This window comes from Scheffersomyces amazonensis (genome assembly GCF_036850825.1).
Source record: "Scheffersomyces amazonensis strain UFMG-HMD-26.3 chromosome Unknown RJT21scaffold_1, whole genome shotgun sequence".
NCBI lineage: Eukaryota > Fungi > Ascomycota > Pichiomycetes > Serinales > Debaryomycetaceae > Scheffersomyces > Scheffersomyces amazonensis.
Window position 1 is genome coordinate 3,290,896 of NW_027042741.1, and position 19,709 is coordinate 3,310,604.

The 19,709-nt window shown below is 35.9% G+C and overlaps 6 protein-coding genes across 6 annotated transcripts; 3 read left to right on the top strand and 3 right to left on the bottom strand. All coding sequences in view use genetic code 12, as the record gives it.

Annotated features, from left to right (window-relative positions):
- Positions 1 to 276: 276 nt before the first annotated feature.
- On the top strand, positions 277 to 7,208 carry RJT21DRAFT_138066 (Hyphally regulated cell wall protein N-terminal-domain-containing protein). The gene is made up of 2 exons (XM_064883311.1): positions 277 to 1,404; positions 1,591 to 7,208. Exons 1-2 carry the CDS (start codon positions 405 to 407, stop codon positions 6,999 to 7,001), a joined length of 6,411 nt encoding a protein of 2,136 aa, XP_064741835.1. The 5' UTR covers positions 277 to 404; the 3' UTR covers positions 7,002 to 7,208.
- A 71-nt stretch (positions 7,209 to 7,279) lies between these two features.
- Positions 7,280 to 9,093, bottom strand: RJT21DRAFT_102577 (putative major facilitator superfamily transporter). The gene has a single exon (XM_064879748.1). It carries the CDS (start codon positions 9,015 to 9,017, stop codon positions 7,341 to 7,343), a length of 1,677 nt encoding a protein of 558 aa, XP_064741836.1. The 5' UTR covers positions 9,018 to 9,093; the 3' UTR covers positions 7,280 to 7,340.
- A 1,217-nt stretch (positions 9,094 to 10,310) lies between these two features.
- RJT21DRAFT_118209 (uncharacterized protein) lies at positions 10,311 to 12,330 on the bottom strand (the record flags this gene model as incomplete). The annotated part of the gene is made up of 1 exon (XM_064880971.1): positions 10,311 to 12,330. A coding segment is annotated over exon 1 (1,976 nt), but the record flags the coding sequence as incomplete, so codon positions are not given.
- Positions 12,331 to 13,492: 1,162 nt separating this feature from the next.
- RJT21DRAFT_118210 (C2H2 finger domain transcription factor) lies at positions 13,493 to 16,801 on the top strand. Its single transcript, XM_064880972.1, has one exon. It carries the CDS (start codon positions 13,692 to 13,694, stop codon positions 16,752 to 16,754), a length of 3,063 nt encoding a protein of 1,020 aa, XP_064741838.1. The 5' UTR covers positions 13,493 to 13,691; the 3' UTR covers positions 16,755 to 16,801.
- A 2-nt stretch (positions 16,802 to 16,803) lies between these two features.
- Positions 16,804 to 17,554, bottom strand: RJT21DRAFT_18104 (RpiB/LacA/LacB family sugar-phosphate isomerase). Its single transcript, XM_064883595.1, has one exon. It carries the CDS (start codon positions 17,321 to 17,323, stop codon positions 16,853 to 16,855), a length of 471 nt encoding a protein of 156 aa, XP_064741839.1. The 5' UTR covers positions 17,324 to 17,554; the 3' UTR covers positions 16,804 to 16,852.
- RJT21DRAFT_18105 (Dak1 domain-containing protein) lies at positions 17,555 to 19,626 on the top strand. Its single transcript, XM_064883596.1, has one exon. The coding sequence runs from the start codon at positions 17,786 to 17,788 to the stop codon at positions 19,601 to 19,603; it is 1,818 nt and encodes a 605-aa protein (XP_064741840.1). The 5' UTR covers positions 17,555 to 17,785; the 3' UTR covers positions 19,604 to 19,626.
- The last annotated feature ends 83 nt before the right edge of the window (positions 19,627 to 19,709 follow it).

A 19,709-nucleotide genomic window follows, 5' to 3' on the forward strand; every position in this document is an offset into this window, starting at 1 on the left:
GAAATCAAGATATTTGGCAAAATAATAAAAACACAATATTACACGTTCACAAGCCTATTTCGAGTTTAATTGTGCTAAAATGATAATATATTTCTACCATTCTTAAAGTTAAGACTCAGATTACATTGCGGGAAATTCCCGATACAACTTCAGTTCTATTCGATCAAAGTTTAGGTCTCGCTTCGTTTGATTTTTACTTTTGCATTTGCTTGATGCATTAGTAAAAGAAGCAATTAACAAAGCAAGAATTAAACATATTTGAACTTACGAGATGATGGTTGCAAAATTAAGACCCATAGAATTTATGCTATTTTAGATTCCAAAATCAATATATATAGTGGAGCCAAAATCGTTTGAAGGTGAAGCTGATTCGTTTTTGATAAGCAATACTCTTTGAGTCAAATATGTTAACAAAATTTATTGTTGCTGCTATTCTTCAAATTTCTCTTGTGTTATCATTAGAGATAAGTGAAAGTAAAATTACAAGAGGCCTGATTGATCTTAGTATTGGTGATATTAATATTCATCCAGGTGTGTACTGGTCCATTATAGACAATACTATTTCAATATTCACAGGAAAGCTTTTCGTTGGTACTGGGAGTGGCCTTTATATAAGTAGTACTTCAGACTTAATTGGATTACAGGTAACGCTACTTTCCGGACTAGGATCCATTGTTAATAACGGAATAGTTTCATTTAATTCAGTTAAATCATTAACGACATCTGAATATGATATTAGTGGTCTTTCATTTACAAATAATGGGAAATTCTATATGGGTAGTAATGGTGCTATCGGGCTCGCTACCACCTCCATTTTGTGTCCATCATTTGATAATGAAGGATTAATGGTATTTTATCAAACCCAGAGAACTTCGGGTAATGTACTTCTTGGAGTCGATCTCACTTCTATTACAAACAATGGTCAGATTTGCTTATACAATCAAGTTTATAGACAGACCACCAAGATTCAAGGTACAGGATGTATCACTGCCAGCAATGATTCAGCCATATATCTTGCGAATCCTCTGTTAGGTATTTATGACCAAACATTTTATTTAGAAGATAGAAAATCAAGTATTCAGGTGGATGCAACGACCGAGCATTCCTACAATATAAGAGGATTCGGTAATGGGAATAAAATAGGCTTGACTGTTCCACTTGCTATTTTATTGGTACCATTTTCCTATGACGCTCAAGACGGTGTCTTAAGACTTAATGGGGGATTAACACCGCAGTACTTTCACATTGGAACTGGGTATGATCCTAAGCTCTTCTCTGTAGATGAAGATCATTCACAAGGCATTTTTCCAACTGTCTTCGGTGCTGTATCCTACTCAGGCCCAGTACCAAACCCTGGTTTGCCCGATGAATGCATTCCTTGCGAATCATTGCCCGACTCACCAGGTACAGAAAATGTACCATTCACTACATATACCACCACCGTAACTACCACAGACGAAGAAGGAGCTGTTGAAACTGAATCAGGAATTGTTGTAGTCACCACGGACGAGGACGGAGAAGTTAGCACCACCACTTCGTTGTTCCCACCTCCACCATTCACTACGTATACCACCACCGTAAGTACCACAGACGAAGAAGGAGCTGTTGAAACTGAATCAGGAATTGTTGTAGTCACCACGGACGAGGACGGAGAAGTTAGCACCACCACTTCGTTGTTCCCACCTCCACCATTCACTACGTATACCACCACCGTAAGTACCACAGACGAAGAAGGAGCTGTTGAAACTGAATCAGGAATTGTTGTAGTCAGCACCGATGAGAACGGAGAAGTTAGCACCACCACTTCGTTGTTCCCACCTCCACCATTCACTACGTATACCACCACCGTAAGTACCACAGACGAAGAAGGAGCTGTTGAAACTGAATCAGGAATTGTTGTAGTCACCACGGAGGAGGACGGAGAAGTTAGCACCACCACTTCGTTGTTCCCACCTCCACCATTCACTACGTATACCACCACCGTAAGTACCACAGACGAAGAAGGAGCTGTTGAAACTGAATCAGGAATTGTTGTAGTCAGCACCGATGAGAACGGAGAAGTTAGCACCACCACTTCGTTGTTCCCACCTCCACCATTCACTACGTATACCACCACCGTAAGTACCACAGACGAAGAAGGAGCTGTTGAAACTGAATCAGGAATTGTTGTAGTCACCACGGACGAGGACGGAGAAGTTAGCACCACCACTTCGTTGTTCCCACCTCCACCATTCACTACGTATACCACCACCGTAAGTACCACAGACGAAGAAGGAGCTGTTGAAACTGAATCAGGAATTGTTGTAGTCAGCACCGATGAGAACGGAGAAGTTAGCACCACCACTTCGTTGTTCCCACCTCCACCATTCACTACGTATACCACCACCGTAAGTACCACAGACGAAGAAGGAGCTGTTGAAACTGAATCAGGAATTGTTGTAGTCACCACGGAGGAGGACGGAGAAGTTAGCACCACCACTTCGTTGTTCCCACCTCCACCATTCACTACGTATACCACCACCGTAAGTACCACAGACGAAGAAGGAGCTGTTGAAACTGAATCAGGAATTGTTGTAGTCAGCACCGATGAGAACGGAGAAGTTAGCACCACCACTTCGTTGTTCCCACCTCCACCATTCACTACGTATACCACCACCGTAAGTACCACAGACGAAGAAGGAGCTGTTGAAACTGAATCAGGAATTGTTGTAGTCAGCACCGATGAGAACGGAGAAGTTAGCACCACCACTTCGTTGTTCCCACCTCCACCATTCACTACGTATACCACCACCGTAAGTACCACAGACGAAGAAGGAGCTGTTGAAACTGAATCAGGAATTGTTGTAGTCAGCACCGATGAGAACGGAGAAGTTAGCACCACCACTTCGTTGTTCCCACCTCCACCATTCACTACGTATACCACCACCGTAAGTACCACAGACGAAGAAGGAGCTGTTGAAACTGAATCAGGAATTGTTGTAGTCACCACGGACGAGGACGGAGAAGTTAGCACCACCACTTCGTTGTTCCCACCTCCACCATTCACTACGTATACCACCACCGTAAGTACCACAGACGAAGAAGGAGCTGCTGAAACTGAATCAGGAATTGTTGTAGTCAGCACCGATGAGAACGGAGAAGTTAGCACCACCACTTCGTTGTTCCCACCTCCACCATTCACTACGTATACCACCACCGTAACTACCACAGACGAAGAAGGAGCTGTTGAAACTGAATCAGGAATTGTTGTAGTCACCACGGAGGAGGACGGAGAAGTTAGCACCACCACTTCGTTGTTCCCACCTCCACCATTCACTACGTATACCACCACCGTAAGTACCACAGACGAAGAAGGAGCTGTTGAAACTGAATCAGGAATTGTTGTAGTCACCACGGACGAGGACGGAGAAGTTAGCACCACCACTTCGTTGTTCCCACCTCCACCATTCACTACGTATACCACCACCGTAACTACCACAGACGAAGAAGGAGCTGTTGAAACTGAATCAGGAATTGTTGTAGTCAGCACCGATGAGAACGGAGAAGTTAGCACCACCACTTCGTTGTTCCCACCTCCACCATTCACTACGTATACCACCACCGTAAGTACCACAGACGAAGAAGGAGCTGTTGAAACTGAATCAGGAATTGTTGTAGTCACCACGGACGAGGACGGAGAAGTTAGCACCACCACTTCGTTGTTCCCACCTCCACCATTCACTACGTATACCACCACCGTAAGTACCACAGACGAAGAAGGAGCTGTTGAAACTGAATCAGGAATTGTTGTAGTCAGCACCGATGAGAACGGAGAAGTTAGCACCACCACTTCGTTGTTCCCACCTCCACCATTCACTACGTATACCACCACCGTAAGTACCACAGACGAAGAAGGAGCTGTTGAAACTGAATCAGGAATTGTTGTAGTCACCACGGAGGAGGACGGAGAAGTTAGCACCACCACTTCGTTGTTCCCACCTCCACCATTCACTACGTATACCACCACCGTAACTACCACAGACGAAGAAGGAGCTGTTGAAACTGAATCAGGAATTGTTGTAGTCAGCACCGATGAGAACGGAGAAGTTAGCACCACCACTTCGTTGTTCCCACCTCCACCATTCACTACGTATACCACCACCGTAAGTACCACAGACGAAGAAGGAGCTGTTGAAACTGAATCAGGAATTGTTGTAGTCACCACGGACGAGGACGGAGAAGTTAGCACCACCACTTCGTTGTTCCCACCTCCACCATTCACTACGTATACCACCACCGTAAGTACCACAGACGAAGAAGGAGCTGTTGAAACTGAATCAGGAATTGTTGTAGTCAGCACCGATGAGAACGGAGAAGTTAGCACCACCACTTCGTTGTTCCCACCTCCACCATTCACTACGTATACCACCACCGTAAGTACCACAGACGAAGAAGGAGCTGTTGAAACTGAATCAGGAATTGTTGTAGTCACCACGGAGGAGGACGGAGAAGTTAGCACCACCACTTCGTTGTTCCCACCTCCACCATTCACTACGTATACCACCACCGTAAGTACCACAGACGAAGAAGGAGCTGTTGAAACTGAATCAGGAATTGTTGTAGTCAGCACCGATGAGAACGGAGAAGTTAGCACCACCACTTCGTTGTTCCCACCTCCACCATTCACTACGTATACCACCACCGTAAGTACCACAGACGAAGAAGGAGCTGTTGAAACTGAATCAGGAATTGTTGTAGTCAGCACCGATGAGAACGGAGAAGTTAGCACCACCACTTCGTTGTTCCCACCTCCACCATTCACTACGTATACCACCACCGTAAGTACCACAGACGAAGAAGGAGCTGTTGAAACTGAATCAGGAATTGTTGTTGTCACCACCGATGAGAACGGAGAAGTTAGCACCACCACTTCGTTGTTCCCACCTCCACCATTCACTACGTATACCACCACCGTAACTACCACAGACGAAGAAGGAGCTGTTGAAACTGAATCAGGAATTGTTGTTGTCACCACCGATGAGAACGGAGAAGTTAGCACCACCACTTCGTTGTTCCCACCTCCACCATTCACTACGTATACCACCACCGTAACTACCACAGACGAAGAAGGAGCTGTTGAAACTGAATCAGGAATTGTTGTAGTCACCACGGACGAGGACGGAGAAGTTAGCACCACCACTTCGTTGTTCCCACCTCCACCATTCACTACGTATACCACCACCGTAAGTACCACAGACGAAGAAGGAGCTGTTGAAACTGAATCAGGAATTGTTGTAGTCAGCACCGATGAGAACGGAGAAGTTAGCACCACCACTTCGTTGTTCCCACCTCCACCATTCACTACGTATACCACCACCGTAAGTACCACAGACGAAGAAGGAGCTGTTGAAACTGAATCAGGAATTGTTGTAGTCAGCACCGATGAGAACGGAGAAGTTAGCACCACCACTTCGTTGTTCCCACCTCCACCATTCACTACGTATACCACCACCGTAAGTACCACAGACGAAGAAGGAGCTGTTGAAACTGAATCAGGAATTGTTGTAGTCAGCACCGATGAGAACGGAGAAGTTAGCACCACCACTTCGTTGTTCCCACCTCCACCATTCACTACGTATACCACCACCGTAAGTACCACAGACGAAGAAGGAGCTGTTGAAACTGAATCAGGAATTGTTGTTGTCACCACCGATGAGAACGGAGAAGTTAGCACCACCACTTCGTTGTTCCCACCTCCACCATTCACTACGTATACCACCACCGTAAGTACCACAGACGAAGAAGGAGCTGTTGAAACTGAATCAGGAATTGTTGTAGTCACCACGGACGAGGACGGAGAAGTTAGCACCACCACTTCGTTGTTCCCACCTCCACCATTCACTACGTATACCACCACCGTAACTACCACAGACGAAGAAGGAGCTGTTGAAACTGAATCAGGAATTGTTGTAGTCAGCACCGATGAGAACGGAGAAGTTAGCACCACCACTTCGTTGTTCCCACCTCCACCATTCACTACGTATACCACCACCGTAAGTACCACAGACGAAGAAGGAGCTGTTGAAACTGAATCAGGAATTGTTGTAGTCACCACGGAGGAGGACGGAGAAGTTAGCACCACCACTTCGTTGTTCCCACCTCCACCATTCACTACGTATACCACCACCGTAAGTACCACAGACGAAGAAGGAGCTGTTGAAACTGAATCAGGAATTGTTGTAGTCAGCACCGATGAGAACGGAGAAGTTAGCACCACCACTTCGTTGTTCCCACCTCCACCATTCACTACGTATACCACCACCGTAAGTACCACAGACGAAGAAGGAGCTGTTGAAACTGAATCAGGAATTGTTGTTGTCACCATTGACAAGAATCCAGATCTTGTTACCACAGCTAATTTGCTGTTGACAATGCCAGTATTTGAAAGTCATAGTACTGGTAGTGTGACTGATGTTGATGGAGCCATAGAATCAAACTTGGATGTAGTTGTTGATACGCGTTATGAAATAGAAGTAAGTAACACTACTACGTTGGTTATTGTGAGTGAAACGGATGACAGTGGATTAGAAGAGACTGGATCTGGTATTTTTGATGACAATGATAATGAAAAAGATGATTTCACGACTACTTCGTTATTGTTCTTATATGATCCACTTAGTATAAACAATACTAATGTGAGTACCATCGATGATGACGAAGCAGTTGTAACAGTATCGGCAGATAGTTTTGTCACTGGGGGGCCTTCTAATTGTATTCTGACAATGCTTACTGTTACTACTGATAATTCGGAGGTTCCTCTTGAATGGATTGATAATAGTAGATATGATGGAACTCATAACTCACCATATGAAACATTAATACTGTCTGGTATAGAAAGCTCATCAGTTGTTAGTACAGCTCCTTTGCATTCAGTTGTTTCTAATATGTCATATTATGCAAACAGTTCTTACAAGACCAAGCCACAAGTTTGGTATTATTTTATGTTATTATTGACTTGGTGACCTATATGATTTTAAAATTATCTTTATATCCTTTATATTCTTTTTATATAGTCCGTGTTAAGGTATTTTCTACTTATATTTTTAAATGTTTTGCGTACTTCTAAGCGTCTCGTATGTAGATTATCCTACTTAGGTATTAAAGTTTTATTCTTCTAGCAATTCTGCATTTTGATATTATTCAATTACAATAAAGTATATTTAAAAATTTGCATTTAATCTTCATGAATACATAAATTAAACTATTTAACAAACTAAAGTAGCCCATGATATATATGGTCTAGATATAAAGTCGAACAAATGTAATGCGACTATCTAATTGAAAAACCAACAAAATAGAATCTAATGATCGAACCTGAAATCTAATCTCTTATTACCTTCATCAGTGGTATTAGAAATATAATCTTCTCTTTCTTCTGGGGTCATAGCATTCCAAATCTTGTCTCTACTATTATTTCTCCAAATATAATAAGCTTTAGTTAAGAATAATACAGGAATCAAGGCCACAGTAATTGCAAACAATTGCATATTACCACGATGATAAAGTGGTAAATCATCTTTTCTGTAAATATTGTTAGCAGCGATATTACCAATTTGAACAAACATATTATAAACAGCCGAACTAATGGATCTAGTTCTAACTGAATTAGAATTACGAGACACCCAAGAAACACAAATTGCATGAATATAAGGTTGACCCAAGAATAATGTATTTAACACATATGAAGGCCAAACCTTTACACCTGCACCGGGCCACCATCTAATGATTGCAATCAATGGTGCAGAATAAAGTGGAGCAAGAGTGCATACTAAAGATCTTTCCTTCATAAATTCTGAGAACCATGTAATAAACAATAAGAAAATAATATGAATCACATTGGTTGGAATAGTTAAAATATTTGTGTTAAATGTACTAAAACCCAATTGTTTATTTAAAAGCCCGAAGTATGAAGTGAAAGTGTTTTGCCCAATATAAGCAAGGATACCAATAGCATATACTGGCCAAAGATCATAATCCATTAAACTCTTAAATATCATTTTGAAACTCAAAGCTTGACGATTATGCATAGTTCCTTTACTTGGATCATCTCTTAATACACGATTAACTACAATCTTTTCTTCTCTCTCCGTGAACCAGCCTTTAGGATGTAATCTATTCTTAGTTTGAACTGCAGAAGGAACCATTAGATAAAAAGACAAAATTCCAATGATTAATGTGAAAAGACCCTCAATTAAGAATAACCATCTCCAACCTTCTAAACCTCCCTTTCCACCTAATCTCAAGATACCAAATGCTAATATAGAAGTAAAAATAGTAACAAGAGATAAAGTTGTCCAGAACCAGGACAATCTAGTAGATAATTCTTTGCTTGTGAAGAAATAACTTAACCATAAAACCAAATCAGCAATAAAACCACCTTCTAAAACACCAATCAAAGCTCTTGTTGCATAAAAAGAAGCCTTCCCTTGTAAAGCGGCTTGGGATGTAGCAATTACACTCCAAAGACAAATTTGAATAGGAATAAAAATATCAGGCCCAAGCTTTTTAGATATTAATTGAGAAGGAACTTCTGCTAATAAAAAACAAAGCAAAAAGATAGTATTCCCAGTATTATAATCATTAGTATTTAAACCCAAGTCAGGAAGCATATTATCGGTAACAGCTTGAGCTAAGTTACCCCTATCAACCTGTAAACTAACAAATAAAAGACATGCTGTCAAAGCTACTCTAATATTTAATTTTCTAACCAATTGTTTTTCTTCTTCTTCAGTCCAAGTGAAAGTTGGATCGAAAGCCTTATAACTTTCGTATTGAGAGTCTTGATAAACTTGACGATAATATTCTTCAACTTTTGGATCTAAGAAAGGATTCTTAGAAAGTAAAGAAGATTCTGAGGAGGAAGAATCAACAGACTTTAAAGTGATAATTTCATTATCACCCTTCTCAGTAAGTCCTATGTCGGATGTTTCCAATGGTTGATGGACCAAGACTTTACCTCCTGTTTTAGTGACGGGCATTATTATATTTATTACCAAGTAACTATGATGGCCAAGAAAATCTTCAAAGACTAGAGCTTTAAAATGTATTAAAATTAAAAACAAGAAACTTTAGACTATAGAAATCTTGGTAAATATATAATATATACATATATATATATATTCATTTTCTAGTGGGACGAGAATGAAATTTATTGCATCCTTAAAATGGGAATGAAAAAGCCTCTTCTAATCTTGCACATTCATTACATTAGATCCGCCTGGGTCCGTTCCAATGATATTAAAAAGAATGCCCGCTCACAAGTGGTAATTGTCAAATTTGAACAAAGATTTGATAATTTCAAGGAAAAATTATACCATTTGCTTAAGGTTGCGAAATTGGCCTTATCAGCACAATTACCTATAAAAATGGTTAACAAATTGTGGTGGCTCTCACCTTTTGTGGAGGATCCTCACTTTTCTGATTGCAAATGTCTTTGTTAAGTTGCAAATTTCGCCATTTCCAGCCACATCACGTGATCTTGTCTAAGCGTGTTGCAGCTAAAAATATTCGAGCGGGACGAACTGAAAGCTCTCTATATCGTTCTTATTGCTATTTGATCCACACCGTTTTTCTGACACTACTTTCTTTTCAAGAAGGCCGAAGGTCAATATACCTTTATTGTTATGAAGGGAAAGAGTAAGTAGGTACGCCCTAGCGGCGGACATATGGGTCGGCTTAAATTCACATATTTAATTGTGTAGCTAAATAATAATTTTAAGAGATCATTATCCGATTAAATATTTTAATTTAATAATTAAAAAGTATAAGCGTTACCTCAATTAATTCATAAAAACTTCAAAAAAGTCTTATCATTTTATTGAAAAATATACAGGGGCATTCAAGGCATGTTATTTTATATTAGATTTAAAAAACATTAATTTCTTATTGGATCTAAAATTTTATGTTACACCTGCAGTTTTATGGAACCATCCCGCCCGAGTTTAAGAAATTTGGATATTTTTGAAGAATTATGTATATCTTTAATAACCAAAAGTTTTAGGAGCCATTACTCAATTCTGTAAAATCTTTTCACAGATTTCATTTTATATCTTCTTTGTTTTATTCAATTAAAGGACTATCTGGTTAGGTTGCTGGGCATTTGGCTTAAAAGCCATGTTGTTTTTGAAATATTCCGCTTGTTTGAGTTCAGTTTCAAATAGAGCTTGAATCCAAACTAGCTCTTATAATATCAACAAGTGATCAATGAGCTTCAAACTATAAAATATTTCTGTATTATCGCTATACAAATAATAACTTAAAAACTTTCTAATATGTACTTAATAATATTCCCTTATCTACTAGATTTAGGTTTTCGAAGGTGTCTATATATAGCTAGTAAACTCTTGCCTCTAATGCTTGTTTTCGTCAAAAACTTGGAATGCGTCCTATTTAATTGACCAATCAAGTCTTTCAGTAATACAAGATCTCTGTCATAAAAGTTTTGCTTATGGACACTTCCAAGCAATATAATAGGCTCCTTGGATTCCTTTTCCATATGCCTTTCCAATAAATAGAACCATCCTAATCTGTTAGGGCTTGAGTCATTAATAAAACCATATTGGTACAAATTGGTTAGGTCCGTCTTACGTCTATCTTGTAACTTCAAGAAAGCGCATACTTCTAATAGGAATGAATTTAATGTAGACTTATACTTCTTTAGAAAAAGGCGCCTGGAGAGTAATCCCCGCAAAGTTATGTATGAGACATTATAAGTTTTAAGAACCATTGGAACATTTGAAACTCCATATACAACCTTATATGAACGTTTGGTGCTCTCAATACAAAAATCGCTTTTCAAAACAGTCTTCCTTTCGTTGCCTATAATTGTAAAACAAGTTGGCATCAATGTTTGAAATTTAAAACGTATATCTTTTATCACCTCAAACGTACCTCGTGGAATAATAATCATTGGGTAATCTCGATGAACATAGCTACCTGTACTACTTTGAATATAATTCAGTAAGTTGGATTCTCTTTCTTGCTTGAAGAAATCCAATACCCACATGTCATTCTCTTCTTTATCGGCGGCATTTGATAGTAAAGCATTCAGTAGATTTTGTATTGAATGACGATCTTTCTTTTGAACATTATTGAAATAGAAAGATGTCAATATCATGAAGATCGAAGCAATACTATATTTAGAATCTGAATGTTTGAAGCATCTCATATGAAAATTTAATTGTTTCACGGAACCATCAATGCTCTTGATTCTAGTTGGACTGGGATTTTTCAAGTCAATTTGGATAACTAGCATAGATTCCATATCAAAAGCAAATCCAATTCTACTATTACATTTTACTAATAAATGAAAGATTCGATTGAATAATTCATGGAATTTTAAATTATTTGAATCATATTTATTTTCATAAGCTTTTGCAATTCCACATGGTTCAATTTGAAAACAAATCATATCCTTTTGATGAGATTTGGATATGCTTAATACATTGGTACACAAAGTAGAAGATAGGTTATACCAAGAAAGGTCCCCAGTTTGAATAAGACTGAGATTCAGTAAAACAAATGCCGGAAGTAAGGAATAAAATTCATTATAATTAGAAACTTGATGTCTATCCCAGTTCTCCCTCAATTTGAAGTTTTGATCTAAAGAAACATTCTGTTGAAGTAAAGCATCTTTATCTATTCTGAAATTAATAAACTTTTGTTGTAAAGACTCGTTGTCTATTCCTCTTTCAACTTCTTCAATAGGGTTGGGAATTACTTGAAAATGAGTGTCAAAAAAATTATCTGTATACCTATTAGTAATAAGTTTTCCAATATTAGGACTTTCTTCTGCAAGATTTTGCAGCTCCATATACGACAAAGCTGGCATCGGCACAGAAAATAACAGTGAAAGACTAAACAAATTCAGGACAGCGCTGATTATTGTACCTTTTTGGGATATGTATTCCGTACCCTTAAGTATTTCCTCCGCCATATTAACTGACACTGTGATTCCCTCCTTAATTACTTCAGAAACATCAGATCTATATTGTTTACTTGAAATGTATTCTTTATCAAATCTCAAATAGTAATTATCGGGAGTTATTAAGTGATAATTGAATACCAATAATACTAGTCTGGATCGATTATTATGCAAGTGTTGAAAGAAGTCATCAGTATTTTGGTTATCTATCAAATGCTTCCAAGATTGATCAAATAACTCCTTCTCAGCAGGGTCGTAAAAGTAATTGTAATTTGGTTCATTGATCAAACGATGGACAACGAACTTAGTGGACTCATTGAGAATTCTATAATCATAGTATTTATCCATGTTGGAAGATATGTTTAACGGTAATAAGCTAGTATATGACGTTAACCGCCAATATTTATGATATGTGCAAATCTGCGGCTTATATAAATTTTGGGGAAAAGAAAAGCTAAGATTTTTTTCACTACGAAGAACTACATATAGCTCAACTGCGCTGAAATTGAATCTATAAGCTCTTAGTGGTATATATCTATTGAAAGCTAGAAGAACTATAATTGGTATAAGCGGAAGTTAAAGTGATTCTACCTTTATTCGTATATTATAAGTTATTAACACAACGGACTTTGGTAGCAACATGCCATATGAAAAAATATACACCAGGTTTTAATTGAGGAATATGGGTTTCTGAATGGGTTACTCATTTTGCTATTTAAGTTGGTGGTAGTTAGATAAAGTAAGGGAGCTGCAAAATTGACTGTGCGACATAACCAAATTCATTTTACAAAGAATGATCGACGAAAAAGGCTATTGATAGGGGAAATTTATATTCAAAGTATCACCCTGGGTCTATCACTCCACGCAAACTCTTGAATGCAAAAAAAAGCCTTTTCGCCAACACTCCACAATCCATTATTAATATAATCATAAGCTTGATGTTTCGACTATTACTGCAAACTCAGCCGTCGCATTAATGCCCGATCTATAGAGAAATGCGCGGTGATCGAGTTGTGAACAGCACAGCTAATTTTCTTTCTCAAGTCTAATTTTATGAATTATAAAAATTATTGAATTATCATTGAATCATATTGTATTGGAATTAAGGGATCATTAATTAGGAAAAGAATCCTATTAAATAAATATATTTATAAATATCTAAAGGTCAACGATCCTATTTTTTTTTTAACAAAAATGCATGACAAAGGCATGAAAAGACAATAACGGTACAATATTCATAGTTACTAAGTATTCTTTTTCTTTTTATGAAATAAAATTCAACGAATGTAACTGAATTCGTCATGGATGTGTAGATTCATTTCTGCTACAGTTACAATTTGACTGTTTTAGTCTAACACATCAAAGATTTTTTGCATTTTGATAATGCGAAAGTGTTAATCGCCTTACTTTGGAACATAATTTGAAAGATAATTTGAAAGAACTCCTCCAGTTAAGCAAATAATAATTCAGTTCTGGTAAAACGTATTAGTTTATTGTAAGTTTTAAATTTTGCATGAATGTTAGATTCAACTTCCTGTATAGAAAACACTCCGCATTAATTCTGAATGTGGGGAATAAATACGCTAATTAATACAAATGAGAAGTCGAATAACCCAATTCAAAAAAAATATAAAAAAAGTTTATACACTCATAATTATATTTCTTTAAATATCATTTTACTTTAAAGATAACTTGTATATTTTAATAGGTGTTTTCAAATAAAATAGTCATGTCGATTGTAGGCATTACTGCTAGTGATAAACCACCTACAACGCAACAATTGTTTGTATGCCCCAGTTGTTCTAAAAGCTTTACTAGGAAGGATTATTTATATCGTCATGAAAAGAATCATTCAGAAGTTAAGCCATTTAAATGCGATCAGTGCAATTTATCGTTCACTAGGAGTGATTTACTCACAAAACATTTTAGATCGAAATCTCATCAAAAGACAAGGAATGACTTAAATAATGGATATAAAGATAATACTAATGGAAATCTTGTTGAAAATAATAGAGATATTATTATGCCTAAGCATCCTCCTCATAGAATAGAAAAAAGAAACTTTGACTATATGGTTAATAATTCTTCAAGTTCTTCTATAATAAGTAATAATCTTTTACAAACATCTAGACTTAATCAATTCAATAAAGAGGGTCAACTCAAGAAATATAAAAAATTAGAAATATCAAGTTTTTTAAATCGACGTTTTAATGATGAAAAAATACCAGCTCCTCCTCCTCAACCTTCAATCATTTTACCAGCTATTTCAAAAAAATCTGTTAATGATAATTCATCAATAAATCCTTCAAATGCGTTCATGACTCATTCACTAGAGAATATTAAAGATGCACAGTCGAATATTTATGATAATCAACAACAACAAAGAAATAGTAATCATCATTTAAATTCTCAAAATGCTTCAAGTCAGACTCCCACTTCTTGCACTAACCATAGAAACGATATTCCTGGTGGGATGGATGCTCCATACGGAACTATAGATAACAATTTATTATGGTTATTTAATGATACCACACCAGGAGATAATCTATACTGGTTATTCAGTGATATAACACCATTGGAAAATAATAATAATGGAAGTGGAAATAAATTAGTGAACTCTAAACTAAGATCGGAATCATTTACTACACCAAATTCAAATATATACCCAAATAATAATCACGTCGATATAGCGTCAATTATGTACCAAAATTTATATAATGAAAGTACCAATACAAATATTAATAATAATAAGATAAATATGACTGAAGCAACAAAATCAAGAATTATCGATATTTTTCCGTCGGTTAACCAATTAACAAAAGTTTCATTACAAAGATTTGAAGAATATTTAGATTTATATTGGTTTAATTTTGCTCAAACTTTCCCAATAATTCATCAAGCAACTTTCAATCCTAATACAATGAGTATATATTTATTAATAAGTATGATCGTCATTGGTATGGCACATTCTTTAGATAAACTTGAATATGAAACTTCGATTGCAATTAATAAAAGATTTAGAAGAATCATTTATGATGTAATTGAAGATAATACCGAATTACCTTTACTGTTAATGCAAGCATTAATTTTACACAATTTTTCAGCAAAGAATTTTGGTGATACTCATTTAAGTAAAATTGCCCAAATTGATCATGGTGCAAATATAATGTATTTAAAATTTAGTGGATTTTTAAATAATTTAACCGAACCAGTTGTTCATAATCCATCAAATAATGCAAGTTTAGCTGAATTAACAGAACAATGGCAAAACTGGATTGATTATGAGAGTTGTAAAAGAGCAGTATTTTTTGAATTTATTTGTGATACTCAACATGTAACATTTAGTAAAATAAGATCATTATCTGCATTTGATATTAAATTTGAATTACCATGTAGTGATGAGGTTTGGAATTCTGCTGATCCAGTTAAGTTTTTTGAAGAGTATCAAAAACAACCAAAAGGTTTAGGAGTTAGACAAATAATCGATACTTCTGGCAATTATTGCTATAAGAATGAAGAATCTGATATTATGAATGGAGAAAGTAAGAAGGAAAATGTCTATTGTTATGATAATGCTAATTTTACTAATACTAATATTAATTTTGAAAATTTGTCTCCTTTTTCAAAGACTGAAGGTTTATCAGCGGTTTTTACAATATCAAGAAATTCAACCGATTTACCTAATGGGTCCAATACTTCAAATTCCCAGCCATTAATTAATATGGTAAGTAAATGGCCAACATTCTTGTGGTGTTTAAAATCCATGATGACTACATATAAAGCAAATCAAAAAGAATATCCTTTGGATTGTTATTCATTATTTTCAAGATATATAATTTTACATGGACTCTTAAGAATTTGTTGGGATATGAGAGGTCGAAATCTTTTAGATTTAGGGTTTGTATCAAAGAGGAGATTAAGTGAATTTTTTAAGAAATTAGAAAAGGCATTTTTAAATTGGAAAGGTTATTTCGATTTACATGTTAAATTGTATGAAAAGCAAGTAGAATCAAAGGAAGAAATGAATGAAAAAGGATCTTCAAATAATCATTTAATATTATCATTAAATAATTATGGGCCAACTAATGCTTCATGGGCAAATATTAGCTTTTATTATACAGGATTGTTTTGTCTTTATGCAGATATACCTTCTGTTACAGTATTTGCATCTGAATATAAAAACTTTCATTTTGTTACTAAAACAGAATATAAGGGAATTAAAGAAATGGAATATGAAAGAAACAAATTAATTATTGAACAATGGGCAAAATCAATTTACGGTGAATTAGCATTAATCGAAGCTTGTAAATTTTTAAGATTAGTATACCAAAATGAAGAAACGATTAACACTTTCTCACATATACCACAAACAGCATATCTTGCCGCATTACTTATATGGTGTTATGAAATAAAGAGGGATCCTCCAAACCTTGAAATAATGAATGAAGCAAGACCAGGAGTAGAAGTTAAACATGATGAAATTAAATTGGATGCAAGTAAATATTTCGATTTACTTGGTAATATCAATTACAGATTATCAAAAAGTGATGCATGGGAATATTTTTCAACAATTTTAGATATCAAAAATAATTTGAATGATGAATACCTAGAGGCTGAAAATAATCATGAGTTTATTGGTGGAAACTCTTATGAAGAATATAAAGAACGGCAAATGAATACAATTGGGGTAGTTTGTTACGTTTTACATCTCTTGAGAAATTGTAAATGGGTTTATTCCATAGATTTGGTTCAACAATTGGAACATGTTATCATAACCTACGATAAATTATAATTGTTTCATTATTTTCTATCTTTATGCATATATTTATTTATAGACCGTTATTTAAACTTTTAAATTATTATAAAATCTTTAAATATTGCACCTCTTTATCATACACATCCTTCATATTTTTCAATTTCGTTAACTTTTTCAGCAGAAGCACTAGTTTGATCAAACACATAGGTTAGCCACTCTTTAACTAGTCTTCTAGCAAGTTCCAATCCAATTACTCTTTGCCCCATACATAAAACTTGACAATTGTTACTTAGGATACTTCTTTCAACACTGAATGAATCATGAGCTGTAACTGCTCTTATACCCTTAACTTTGTTAGCAGAAATAGCAACACCTAAACCAGTACCACATATTAAAATGGCACGATCAGCCTCACCGTTAGCTACTTTCTCAGCAGCATTAATACCTATTAAAGGATAAGCAGTTTTATTAGCGTTAGAATCAACCCCAACATCAAAAACTATCTCAATATCAGAATTAGATTCAAGATCCTTTTTGATTAGTTCCTTGTATTCATAACCTGCTTGGTCAGAACCCACTACAATTCTTAATTTTGCAACACTCATGTATATATCAAACGGGTAATGACCGATATAAAATCATCAAAAAGTCATTATGGAGAACTAGAACACTTAAATAATTTGATATATTTACTATTCTTAAAGTACACTAAAGTAAATCATTCAAGATCAATTCCTACCTAGAATTTACCACAGAATGTGGAGTAAACTACAATAATAATTCCTCCGACTCCTCCAATAGTTTTGTTTACTAATGTTTTCTCCACCACCGAAAATACTTAAGAAAAGGCACAGACAAAATATGGGTGGAGGGTGGAGGGTGGAGAAAGATTCTTATTAAAAAAATAATTGCAAAATTTGGGGTGGAGGATTGATTTATACATTTACCCCAGATGAAAACTTGTTGGGGATAAATACTGTAATAAATTATTCAATTATACTTATACTACCAATGCTATCTTGAGACTTTTTATATTAAAAAATTTGTTCAGTAATTTGGGTCCAGAAATGTCAAATAAGCACTTCTTACCATTAGATCCTGGGAAACTCGTCACTAACTGTTTAAGAGCCATTACTTACGAATATGAATTTATGTCATTGTTAGAGAAGGAAAAAGTTATTTATAATAATCAATTTGATCGTTCGAAAGTCGCATTAATTAGTGGAGGAGGATCAGGTCATGAACCTGGATTTTATGGTTTGGTAGGCTCGGGAATGCTTTCAGCTGTTGCTCAAGGTGATATTTTTGCTTCTCCAAATTATAAGAATGTCAAAGCCGCTGAAAAAGTTTGCCACGAGCTTGGTGAGTCAGTGAAGTGGGCAGGTTGTATCTTCATTATTACAAATTACACCGGGGATAATCTTTACTTTGGAATGGCTGCTCAAGATTTAATTGCTAGGTATGGGAGTGAAAAGATTCGTCTTATTAGAGTTACCGATGATGTAGCCGTTAAACAGGATGCAAATTCATTAGTCGGCAGACGTACTCTAGCTGGAATCGCCATTGTATCAAAATTAATGGGAGCTGCTTCTCAAAGTGGATACAATATCGATGAGATTTTTGAATTTGGTCAAAGAGTCAATGATTCTACTGCATCTGTTAATGCTGGTTTAGATCATGTTCATATTTCTGGTCATAGTATGGATTCAGATTTTGGAAAATTAGGAAAGACTCAATTAGAAATCGGGTTAGGTATTCACAATGAGCCCGGTGTCCAGAAGTTAGATTATATTCCTAGAAATGAAGAATTAGTTTCCACCTTATTAGATATGATTTTCAATAAAGAGGATGAAGGTCGAGGTTTCTTCAAATATTCTAAAGGAGATAAACTTGTATTATTAATTAATAACCTTGGTGGGGTCCCAATTATTGAAGAGAAGAATATCTTGTACACTACTTTAGAAACACTAAAAGAAAAATATAACATTGTTCCGGCTAGAATTTATACAGGTAACTTTGTTGGATCATTTAATGCTCAAATATTTACTATTACTCTTTTTAATGCTAGTACAGCTACTACTAAAACCTTTACCACAGATAAAATATTTGACTTCTTGGATGAACACACCAATGCGATATGTTGGCCAAACACAGCTTTTAGAAGCAAAAATTCCATTAAAAATGACAGAATAATCACAGACTTTGTTGGATATGATGATGAAGTTCCTAATGCTATTATAGAAGGTCCTATAGATTTAAAAATTGATCCCAAAGTATTAGAAAACATTGTTCGAACTGCGGCACAAAGAGTTATTGAGAAAGAACCAGATTTAACTGACTGGGACACTAAGATGGGAGATGGTGATTGTGGTTATGGTTTAAGGACAGGTGCTGAATTAATATTGCAAAAGTTGGATGAAGATAGAATAGCAGCCTCAGGATCCATTCTAGAAGTATTACATATTGTATTAAATGTTATTAAAGATGATATGGGAGGTACCTTAGGTGCAATTATCTTCATATTTATGAAATCTGTTATTAACAAAGTTGAAGAACTTTTAAGAGAAGATCCCAATCAAAATATCAGTCAATTGTTTGCTACATCTTTGCCATTTGGTCTTAAAACCTTATATGGTTATACCAAAGCAAGAGACGGTCACAGGACTGTCATGGATGTTTTGATTCCATTTGTCAATTGTTTTCATGAAACTCAAGACATTGACAAAGCCATTCAAGTTGCATACAATGCCGCAGAAGGGACAAGAAATTTGAGACCAAAACTTGGGCGTGCTACCTATGTTGGTGGTTTAGATGATCAGATTGTTTTTCCACCAGATCCTGGAGCTTATGGTATATATGAAATTCTTAGTGCATTAGCTTTGTAAACATTTTATCAATATATGTCATCAATATTAACTTCTTTTCTATTAAAAAGTGATGTGGAAAATTAGCAAGCAGTATAATCTTAATATTTATTGGCACTACAGGATT